Genomic DNA, 11,176 nt, shown 5'->3' on the forward strand with positions numbered 1-11,176 from the left:
TTCATGGATTTTTGATAAGTACTAAACTTTCAGAGATCTTTACTCATTTGTTCAATTTGAACACATCCTTTATAAATTTATCAAAATTTGGAAGAAAGGCAAACTTATCTGCGGACGCTAATGGGTCTTTCCTGTGAAATAATCATGTTGCAGAGATAAGGAATTCTCCTGACGTTTTACCACCATAAGACACGCAAATATTATTTGCCAGTTAAAACAAACAAAACATTGCTCTCATCACATATTTCAGCTATTTCTTAAATAATTGTATTTGCATAACTAATATAAAATCAACATTTTAATTCTTGATCGTCCTAAAAGTAAATCTGGGATAATTAACTTATATCCAGCAATAAAAAATATTGACGATTCTACTTAGTTTTCGTCATAAGAAACGTATATAAAACTGAATGACGGGTTTGCTCGACAAACGACTAAACGAACGCAATGCGAACGAATAGAAAGTTGTGCGATATAATGAGAAATATTTTCGTCTTTGTAATTCTCATTGGAGCCGTTCAGGCTGCCGTGGTGCCTAGTCTAATCGCGGAAATTGTTCCGGAATCGACTGTAGCTAGTGAAATTGTTGAGGTGACTACTGTCATTTTAGAGGAACAAAATGTTGCAGGAGGTAAGACACATACATATTTAAGTGCTCACAATAAAAAGTATACGTCGGTTGACTGCTATATTAATAAATTCCAAATTTCACACAACACTTTATTTCAGTAAATAATATGAATAGAGTAATAAATTAATAAGAACACAATTTTTTTTTAACTGACGTAACTGACCTCTGTTATGTTTCAGTTAACGATAGTTCAGTTGCAATAAATGATGTCAGTCAAATATCCAACTCAACTGGTAACCCATATGTTAACTCAAGCGGTGCTGTTAATGTCACTATAGACCAAGTAATCATAGCTGACCAAAATCTACTTCAAACTACTCTTTCTTCAGTTGCTGGCGGTCAACCAGCTCAAGATACAAGCCCTGCTATTGATCAATCTGTAGTAGTTGACCAAGCCAATTCTGCTCCAATTGCCGGTGGTCAACCAGCTCAAGATACAAGCCCTGCTGCTGACCAATCTGTAGTAGTTGACCAAGCCACTTCCGCTCCAACTGCCAGTGGTCAACCAGCTCAAAATGCAAGCCCTGTTGTTGATCAATCTGTAGTAGTTGATCAAACCACTTCCCCTCCAATTGCCGGTGGCCAACCAGCTCAAGATACAAGCCCTGCTGTTGATCAATCTGTAGTAGTTGACCAAGCCACTTCCACTCCAATTTCCGATGGTCAACCAGCTCAAGATACAAGCCCTGCTGTTGTAGTTGACCAATCCACTTCTGCTCCAATTGCCGGCGGTCAACCAGGTCAAGATACTAGCCCTGCTGTTGATCAATCTGTAGTAGTTGACCAAACGACTTCCGCTCCAATTGCCGGTGGTCAACCAGCTCAAGATGCAAGCCCTGCTGTTGATCAATCTATAGTAGTTGACCAAACCAGTTCTGCTCCATTTGTCGGTGGTGAACCCGCTCAAGATACAAGCCCTGCTGTTGATAAATATGTAGTAGTTGACCAAACGACTTCTGCTCCAATTGCCGGTGGTCAACCAGCTCAAGATGCAAGCCCTGCTGTTGATCAATCTGCAGTAGTTGACCAAACGACTTCTGCTCCTATTGCCGGTGGTCAACCAGCTCAAGATACAAGCCCTGCTGTTGATCAATTTGTAGTAGTTGACCAAACCACTTCCGCTCCAATTACCGGTGGTCATCCAGCTCAAGATGCAAGCCCTGCTGTTGATCAATCTGTAGTAGTTGACCAAGCCACTTCCGCTCCAATTGCCGGTGGTCAACCAGCTCAAAATACAAGCCCTACTGTTGATCAATCTGTAGTAGTTGACCTAACCACTTCTGCTCCTATTGCCGGTGGTGAACCAGCTCAAGATGCAAGCCCTGCTGTTGATCAATCTGTAGTAGTTGACCAAGCCACTTCCGCTCCAATTGCCGGTGGTCAACCAGCTCAAAATACAAGCCCTGCTGTTGATCAATCTGTAGTAGTTGACCAAACCACTTCTGCTCCTATTGCCGGTGGTGAACCAGCTCAAGATGCAAGCCCTGCTGTTGATCAATCTGTAGTAGTTGACCAAGCCACTTCCGCTCCAATTGCCGGTGGTCAACCAGCTCAAGATACAAGCCCTGCTGTTGATCAATCTGTAGTAGTTGACCAAACCACTTCTGCTCCTATTGCCGGTGGTGAACCAGCTCAAGATGCAAGCCCTGCTGTTGATCAATCTGTAGTAGTTGACCAAGCCACTTCCGCTCCAATTGCCGGTGGTCAACCAGCTCAAGATACAAGCCCTGCTGTTGATCAATCTGTAGTAGTTGACCAAGCCACTTCCGCTCCAATTGCCGGTGGTCAACCAGCTCAAGATACAAGCCCTGCTGTTGATCAATCTGTAGTAGTTGACCAAGCCACTTCCGCTCCAATTGCCGGTGGTCAACCAGCTCAAGATACAAGCCCTGCTGTTGATCAATCTGTAGTAGTTGACCAAGCCACTTCCGCTCCAATTGCCGGTGGTCAACCAGCTCAAGATACAAGCCCTGCTGTTGATCAATCTGTAGTAGTTGACCAAGCCACTTCCGCTCCAATTGCCGGTGGTCAACCAGCTCAAGATACAAGCCCTGCTGTTGATCAATCTGTAGTAGTTGACCAAGCCACTTCCGCTCCAATTGCCGGTGGTCAACCAGCTCAAGATACAAGCCCTGCTGTTGATCAATCTGTAGTAGTTGACCAAGCCACTTCCGCTCCAATTGCCGGTGGTCAACCAGCTCAAGATACAAGCCCTGCTGTTGATCAATCTGTAGTAGTTGACCAAGCCACTTCCGCTCCAATTGCCGGTGGTCAACCAGCTCAAGATACAAGCCCTGCTGTTGATCAATCTGTAGTAGTTGACCAAGCCACTTCCGCTCCAATTGCCGGTGGTCAACCAGCTCAAGATACAAGCCCTGCTGTTGATCAATCTGTAGTAGTTGACCAAGCCACTTCCGCTCCAATTGCCGGTGGTCAACCAGCTCAAGATACAAGCCCTGCTGTTGATCAATCTGTACTAGTTGACCAAGCCACTACCGCTCCAATTGCCGGTGGTCAATCAGCTCAAGATGCAAGCCCTGTTGTTGATCAATCTACAGTAGTTGACCAAGCCACTTCTGCTCCAATTGCCGGTGGTCAACCACCTCAAGATACAAGCCCTGCTGTTGATCAATCTATAGTAGTTGACCAAGCCACTTCCGCTCCAATTGCCGGTGGTCAACCAGCTCAAGATACAAGCCCTACTGTTGATCAATCTGTAGTAGTTGACCAATTGCCGGTGGTCAACCAGCTCAAGATACAAGCCCTGCTGTTGATCAATCTATAGCAGTTGATCAAGCCACTTCTGCTCCAATTGCTGATGAACCAAGCCACTACCGCTCCAATTGCCGGTGGTCAACCAGCTCAAAATACAAGCCCTACTGTTGATCAATCTGTAGTAGTTGACCTAACCACTTCTGCTCCTATTGCCGTTGGTGAACCAGCTCAAGATGCAAGCCCTGCTGTTGATCAATCTGCAGTAGTTGACCTAGCCACTTCTGCCCCAATTGCCGGCGGTCAACCAATTCAAGATACTAGCCCTGCTGTTGATCAATCTGTAGTAGTTGACCTAACGATTTCTGCTCCAATTGCCGGTGGTCAACCAGCTCTAGATACAAGCCCTACTGTTGATCAATCTGTAGTAGTTGACCAAACCACTTCAGCTCCTATTGCCGGTGGTGAACCAGCTCAAGATGCAAGCCCTACTGTTGATCAATCTGTAGTAGTTGACCAAACCACTTCTGCTCCTATTGCCGGTGGTCAACCAGCTCAAGATGCAAGCCCTGCTGCTGTTGATCAATCTGCATTAGTTGACCAAGCCACTTCCGCACCAATTGCCGGTGGTGCTCCAATTGCCGGTGGTCAACCAGCTCAAGATACAAGCCCTGCTGTTGATCAATCTGTAGTAGTTAACCAATCCACTTCTGCTCCAATTGCCGGTGGTGAACCAGCTCAAGATACAAGCCCTGCTGTTGATCAATCTGTAGTGGTTGATCAAACGACTTCTGCTCCAATTGCCGGTGGTCAACCAGCTCAAGATGCAAGCCCTGCTGTTGATCAATCTATAGTAGTTGACCAAGCCACTTCTGCTCCAATTATCGGTGGTGAACCCGCTCAAGATACAAGCCCTGCTGTTGATCAATCTGTAGTAGTTGACCAAACGACTTCTGCTCCAATTGCCGGTGGTCAACCAGCTCTAGATACAAGCCCTACTGTTGATCAATCTGTAGTAGTTGACCAAACCACTTCAGCTCCTATTGCCGGTGGTGAACCAGCTCAAGATGCAAGCCCTACTGTTGATCAATCTGTAGTAGTTGACCAAACCACTTCTGCTCCTATTGCCGGTGGTCAACCAGCTCAAGATGCAAGCCCTGCTGCTGTTGATCAATCTGCATTAGTTGACCAAGCCACTTCCGCACCAATTGCCGGTGGTGCTCCAATTGCCGGTGGTCAACCAGCTCAAGATACAAGCCCTACTGTTGATCAATCTGTAGTAGTTGACCAAACCACTTCTGCTCCTATTGCCGGTGGTGAACCAGCCCAAGATGCAAGCCCTGCTGTTGATCAATCTGTAGTAGTTGACCAAGCCACTTCCGCTCCAATTGCCGGTGGTCAACCAGCTCAAGATACAAGCCCTGCTGTTGATCAATCTGTAGTAGTTGACCAAACCACTTCTGCTACAATTGCCGGTGGTCAACCAGCTCTAGATACAAGTCCTAATGTTGATCAATCTGTAGTAGTTGACCAAACCACTTCTGCTTATAATGCCGGTGGTGAACCAGCTCAAGATGCAAGCCCTGCTATTGATCAATCTGTAGTAGTTGACCAAGCCACTTCCGCTCCAATTGCCGGTGGTCAACCAGCTCAAGATACAAGCCCTGCTGTTGATCAATCTGTAGTAGTTGACCTAGCCACTTCCGCTCCAATTGCCGGTGGTCAACCAGCTCAAGATACAAGCCCTGCTGTTGATCAATCTGTAGTAGTTGACCAATAGCCACTTCCGCTCCAATTGCCGGTGGTCAACCAGCTCAAGATACAAGCCCTGCTGTTGATCAATCTATAGCAGTTGATCAAGCCACTTCTGCTCCAATTGCTGATGAACTACCTTCTCAAGAAACAAATGTTGTAGATCAAAATGCTCCGGTTACTGGCCAACCATCACAAAGTGTAAATGGAGCTTCTCCTGCTGCTAATCAATTGCCAGAAGATATAGGTGCCGCCACAAGTCAAACCGCTTCCGGTGCTGGAAATCAGCCAATAAACGGAAACCAGGGCCCATCACTACCGCCACAAGAAGTACCTCACGACCACGACAACACGGTCGAATACAGTAGTAAGGAAGATGAGAAGGACGCACAAAACGATACTGTTGAAGACATAGATGACGTTGAAGATGACGATGATGATGAAGCCAACGAAAATAGTCGCAATAGAACTGAGGAAGAGAGGAATGACGATCAAGAAGACAGTCGCAACGATAGTGTTGAAAATAAAGATGATGATAAGGACCGAGACAGTAACTACAAGTCCGGTGAAGATGGAAATGATAAAGAAAAGGATGGTAGTCGCAACAAATCAAACGAAGATAGACAGAATCACACAAAAGAAGACCAGAACAAAACTGATGAAGATATAGACAATGATAACGATTCAGGCGAAGATGGAGATAATAAAGAAAAGGAAAAAGATAGTAACAATGTTAATGTATCGAAAAATGACAACGAAGGTAGTCGTAACAATTCAAACGAAGATAGACAGGACCACTCAAAGGATGACCAGAACAAAACAGATGAAGAGATTGATAATGACAACAAGTCCGGTGAAGATAGAGATGATAAAGGAAAGGAAAACAATAGTAACAATGATAATGTGACGAAAAATGATGATGAAGGTAGTCGCAACAATTCAAACGAAGATAGACAAAATCACACAAAGGAAGACCAAAATAAAACTGATGAAGATATAGATAATGACAATAATTCCGGCCATGTTGGAGATGATAAAGAAAGTGAAAATAATACTAACAATGCTGATGTAACGAAAGATGATGACGAAAGTAGTCTCAACAAATCAAACGAAGATGGACTCGATCATACAAAGGAAGATCAAAATAAAATGGATGAAGATGTAGATAATGATAAAGATGACGATGATCAAAACAAAAGCGATGAAGCTAAGAATGATGATCAAGATAGTCGCAACAAATCAAACGAAGATAGACAAGATATTACACAGGAAGACCAGAACAAAACTGAAGAAGATAGGGATAATGCCAGCGACGACGACAATCGCAGTAAAACATATAATGACCTCAAAGAGAAAATAAAACAACAACATCAAAAGCAATATAAAATTCAGAAACTAGGTAAATTTGTGTTTTATCTGTCGTAGATTTATTATTAAGGATTAAACTTGCAATACACTACCAGATTGACCACTTTAAACGGTCACGAATGTTTCTTTACACATAAGTCTTTAACGTTATTTTATATATCTATCTAACGACATTATTTCTTTTTTCAGAAAAACTGAAACAACAATTGGAAAACTCTGGACTTCTGAACAAAGCTCCATGCATCCGCAGTCTTTGTGCTTTAGAATGCCTCAAATCCAATCGCCACGGAGGTTATTGCCTCAGAGGTGTCATCTGTACATGCTATTAAATGGACAGTACTGTACCAAAGCGCGGTCTTCAACTAGTAGACGTTATGAGGATTTTCTTACACTAAATTTGTAAAATTATTCCTACTGGAAATGTATTTATTATTATTTATGTAATATAGACATATTTATACATTTTTTATGTCTGAGTTACCTATAACAAAATAACTATTCCTTCCTTAAGATTAGGCACCAAAGAGAATTTATTGTATTGATTAATAAATGGAATATAAAAATTGATTCTGAATTATTTTCTGTGGTTTAGAAAAATTTTCCAAATTTGGAAACACAGAGTACATACATAATCTAATATGTCTTTTTATTTTTTTTTACATTGGGACTTATGGAAATATACTTACTACCAAAAGGTACCCGAAAAATTCCATTAAAAGAGATTCCTTAAATAAAAAGTAGAAATAGAATGTCCCATTTATATCTAACAGAAGAAATAGGAACAGAATTAGTTGGAAAATAAATTTTTCCGAAATTTGTCTTTAAATTGTCTAAAGATAAAGCTAAAAATATGTATATAAACATCAACTATGTCTAAGGAAAAACGTGCAAGTCATTTTTTTACAAAAAAAACTGTAGCATATAATTGAAGGAATTTGTTAAATGTCCAAAATTTCTTAAACTTCCTAATAACTCTGCAAAACACATAAAATACTCTAAAGAAAGGGTATACTAATTGAAAATCGATTTAATATACAGGGTGTTTGGTAAGTCGATGCATTCCTTGCAGAAGGTTATAGTACTAGCGATTTGTAATATACAGGGTGGCCAAATGAAAACGAAACCGAGCCATTTTCACGAACTGCGTCGAGATTGTAGAAAAACGCTCAAACCCGTCGATTTTAGATCAAAGGGGGACATTCTTTGCTGGTATTTTTGACTCCGCCAATTATAAAATTTAAAGTCTGTTATAAAGAGAATTGTAAGAACTTTCAAAAGAAATATTACTCAACCCCCAATGCCATTTAAATATTTTGGAGTGATGCTTACCCTTGCTTGGGGGTGAAAGTGGCGGAGTCAAAAATACCAGCAAAGAATGTCCCCCTTTAATCTAAAATCGACGGGTCTGAGCGTTTTTCTACAATCTTGACGCAGATCCTGAAAATGGCACTGTTTCGTTTTCATTTGGCCACTCTGTATTTCCTTAATATACCATATTTCGAAAACGCTTAGTTTCCGATCTACAGGGTGTTAAAGTTTTAATGAAAACATGCAAATTTATAAAGATTACGGAAACCGCTCAGAATATTTTAATGAAATTTTACAGGCTTTGACAGTTAATAGTCGAGGCAATGAAGCACTCAACCTCGGAATTTTTTGCACTAAGACGGATCGGAATGCGGCTTTTTGCGTTCGCTTCCAAAAATTTTTTGTAAAAAATGTATCTACTTTGTATCTTATACAAACCGGAAATTGCATTGCTGCAGCCAAAAATGCATACAAAAAATGCATTTTTTGAAACGACCTTTGGAAGATTTAATAACTTTGTAAATAAGAGTCAGAACTGGCCCAAATCGGGTTCTCGGGGGTTCTTCGATGTCGCTGATCACGAACGTCGATGAACGTCATATCCGAGGGACTCTCCCAAAATTCACGCGAGGAAGGAGAGAAACTCGGCGCCCGGGGGTTTTTTGGGTCGCTGAATTCAAATATGGCATCGTCAAACACCTGGTGCACCGGAACCTGGACGTGGACGTCATCTCCGAGAGTTTTGTTGACAAGATTGCCAAAAACAACCCAAAAATCATTGTGGGGCGTTTTTTGGGGCGCTTAATTCAAATTTCACGTCGAAAACGATCCCCCGAACACCTAGTGCACCGGAACCTGGGCCTGAACGTCGTCTCCGAGGGTTTTCCAGACACGATCGCTAAAGACAAACCGAAAATCGTTATGGGGATTTTTTGGGGCGCTGAATCCAAATTTCACTCCGAAAACGTACCTCCGGACACCTGGTGCACCGGAACCTCGGCCTGAACGTCGTCTCCGAGGGTTTTCCAGACACGATCGCAAAAAACTATCCGAAAATCGTCTCATAATTTGACACATGAGGAAAACCCTCGGAGATGACGTTCAGGCCGAGGTTCCGGTGCACCAGGTGTCCGGAGGTACGTTTTCGGGGTGAAATTTGGATTCAGCGCCCCAAGAAACCCCCATAACGATTTTCGGTATGTCTTTTCCGACCGTGTCTGGAAAACCCTCGGAGACGACGTTCCGGGCCAGGTTCCGGTGCACCAGGTGTTCGGGGGTCATTTTCGACGTGAAATTCGGATTCAGCGCCCCAAAAAAAACCCCATAACGATTTTCGGTTTGTCTTTTCCGATTGTGTGAGGAAAACCCTCGGAGATGAGTTCTGCGTTCAGGTTCCAGTGCACCAGGTGCTCAGGGGGTCGTTTTCGACGTGAAATTTGGATTAAGCGCCCCAAAAAACGCCCCCACAATGATTTTTGGGTTGTTTTTGGCGATCTTGTCAGGAAAACTCTCGGAGATGACGTTCACGTCCAGGTTCCGGTGCACCAGGTGTTTGACGATGCCATATTTGAATTCAGCGACCCAAAAAAACCCCGGGCGCCGAGTTTCTCTCCTTCCCCGCGTAAATTTTGGGAGAGTCCCACGGAGATGACGTTCATCGGCGTTCCTGAGCTCCAGGTCGGCTGTGAGTCAATTTGAACATCATAATCGTGATCAGCGACCTCGAAAACCCCCGGGAACCCGATTTGGGCCAGTTCTAACTCGAATTTACAGTTATTAAATCTTCCCAAAGCCGTCTCAAAAAATGCATTTTTAAAATGCATTTTTGGCTGCAGCAATGCAATTTCCGGTTTGTTTAAGATACAAAGTAGATACATTTTTTACAAAAATTTTTTGGAAGCGAATGCAGAAAACCGCATTCCGATCCGTCTTAGTGCAAAAAATTCCGAACTTTTGGCCTTTTTAGTTCTTCATTGCCTCGACTATAACAACAATACATGTTTTTCGATAAAAATATTGTTTTCAGTTTCACCAGTGGCGTGCGTACAGGCATGTCTCCAGATATTGTTACAGAAAAAAATTATCCAGTACTGATTTTCCTTAAAATAAAAATTATTTTTGAACTCTTTGTTCAATTTGGAAGAGAAAAGGTATCTCGACTCTTTTTCTTATGACGCACCATTTTCGAGTAAAAAAATAAAATAAATAAAAATAAAAAAATTCGGTTTCAAAAATAGCAGAAATTATTTATGCAATTATGCACTTAACTGCTTCACACACAAACATTCAAAGTGACAGCTATTATTAATTTTGTCAAACAATAACAAAAACGAGTGCACAGCCAACTTGCTAATTTCTATTTAGATAGTGAATAGTGATTCTAAAAACTGATAAACAATTTTTGGACTGATGTTAACTGCGAGGAATAATAATTTTTTGTAATAAACTTGGTACAAAAAAAAGCTAAGCACATCTGCAACCAGTTCAACAGATTTTACCCCCGGATTGTGATCAACGAATGCGTTTTTGCAGATGGTTTTTATGGCAATGTGCCAATCAAGTAAACTTTCCTGCTTATGTTTGTGTAACAGATGAGGCGACATTTACCCGTGTTGAAGTGAATTTCCATAACATGCCCATATGTCCCGATAAAAATTCTCATGCGAATAGGGAAACTCATTTTCAACATCGGTTCTCGGTAAATGTTTGAGCTGGTATAATAGGCAATGTACTTGTGGGTCCCTATTTCTTTGAAGGACGACTAAATGGACATATGCTGACTTTTTGGAGAACCGGTTGCCTAAATTATTGGACGATTTGGCATTACAAGTTTGGGCACGTACGTTTTATCTTCAAGATGGGACTCCTCCACACAGTACTCGAGAAGTAGCGACACTTTTGAATGAAATGGTTCCTCAGCGATGGATTGGACGCTTTGGTCCTGTGCCGTGGTCACCTTGGTCACTCGATCTAACTCCAATGGACTTTTATCTTTGGAGTCACTTGAAATCATTGGTTTACAATATTCCAATTGCTACGGTGGAAGAATTGCGAAACCGTATACTTGCAGCTGCTGACATAATTAGAGAAATACCTGGAATTTGGAAAAATATTCTCCAAAATTGGGTGCGTCGTCGCGGTGCCATGCCTGTATCCGCTCTAATGGGGATCAATTTCAACATTTTCTCTAGAAATGGTATGTTTTATTTCATTTTGTTCCATATTTTAATGGAGTTTGTTCAGTGCACGCAGTTGGCAACTACAGATGCTTACGGATGTGGTTTTGTTCACGAACTCTTGCATTAACAACAATGCATTTAAGATTATAATAAGAAAATATCAGATTTTTTTAAATATCTATTTTTCTTAGTTTGTACTTTTGCATTGAAAAATTACCCAAAAATT

At 41.9% G+C, this 11,176-nt stretch overlaps 2 protein-coding genes across 2 annotated transcripts; both read left to right on the forward strand.

Annotated features, from left to right (window-relative positions):
* Nucleotides 1–442: 442 nt before the first annotated feature.
* Nucleotides 443–5,339, forward strand: LOC108913813 (endochitinase A-like). The gene is made up of 3 exons (XM_023456122.1): nucleotides 443–631; nucleotides 811–3,359; nucleotides 4,632–5,339. The coding sequence occupies exons 1-3, from the start codon at nucleotides 448–450 to the stop codon at nucleotides 5,121–5,123; spliced, it is 3,225 nt and encodes a 1,074-aa protein (XP_023311890.1). The 5' UTR covers nucleotides 443–447; the 3' UTR covers nucleotides 5,124–5,339.
* Nucleotides 5,226–6,792, forward strand: LOC111692237 (protein starmaker-like). The gene is made up of 3 exons (XM_023456123.1): nucleotides 5,226–5,254; nucleotides 5,296–6,494; nucleotides 6,653–6,792. The coding sequence occupies exons 1-3, from the start codon at nucleotides 5,226–5,228 to the stop codon at nucleotides 6,790–6,792; spliced, it is 1,368 nt and encodes a 455-aa protein (XP_023311891.1).
* The last annotated feature ends 4,384 nt before the right edge of the window (nucleotides 6,793–11,176 follow it).

This window comes from Anoplophora glabripennis, unplaced genomic scaffold (assembly GCF_000390285.2).
Source record: "Anoplophora glabripennis isolate ALB-LARVAE unplaced genomic scaffold, Agla_2.0 scaffold708, whole genome shotgun sequence".
NCBI classification, from domain to species: Eukaryota; Metazoa; Arthropoda; class Insecta; order Coleoptera; family Cerambycidae; genus Anoplophora; species Anoplophora glabripennis.

Bases quoted from the DNA above. Each gene is read 5' to 3' on its own strand.
- LOC111692237 (XM_023456123.1), top strand. From the start codon at position 5,226: ATGAACTACCTTCTCAAGAAACAAATGTT. The intron at 5,255-5,295 runs GTAGATCAAAAT...ACCATCACAAAG, and splicing joins CTTCTCAAGAAACAAATGTT to TGTAAATGGAGCTTCTCCTG. The intron at 6,495-6,652 runs GTAAATTTGTGT...TTCTTTTTTCAG, and splicing joins ATATAAAATTCAGAAACTAG to AAAAACTGAAACAACAATTG.
- LOC108913813 (XM_023456122.1), top strand. From the start codon at position 448: ATGCGAACGAATAGAAAGTTGTGCGATATAATGAGAAATATTTTCGTC. The intron at 632-810 runs GTAAGACACATA...GTTATGTTTCAG, and splicing joins GGAACAAAATGTTGCAGGAG to TTAACGATAGTTCAGTTGCA. The intron at 3,360-4,631 runs CAATTGCCGGTG...GTAGTAGTTGAC, and splicing joins ATCAATCTGTAGTAGTTGAC to CAAACCACTTCTGCTCCTAT.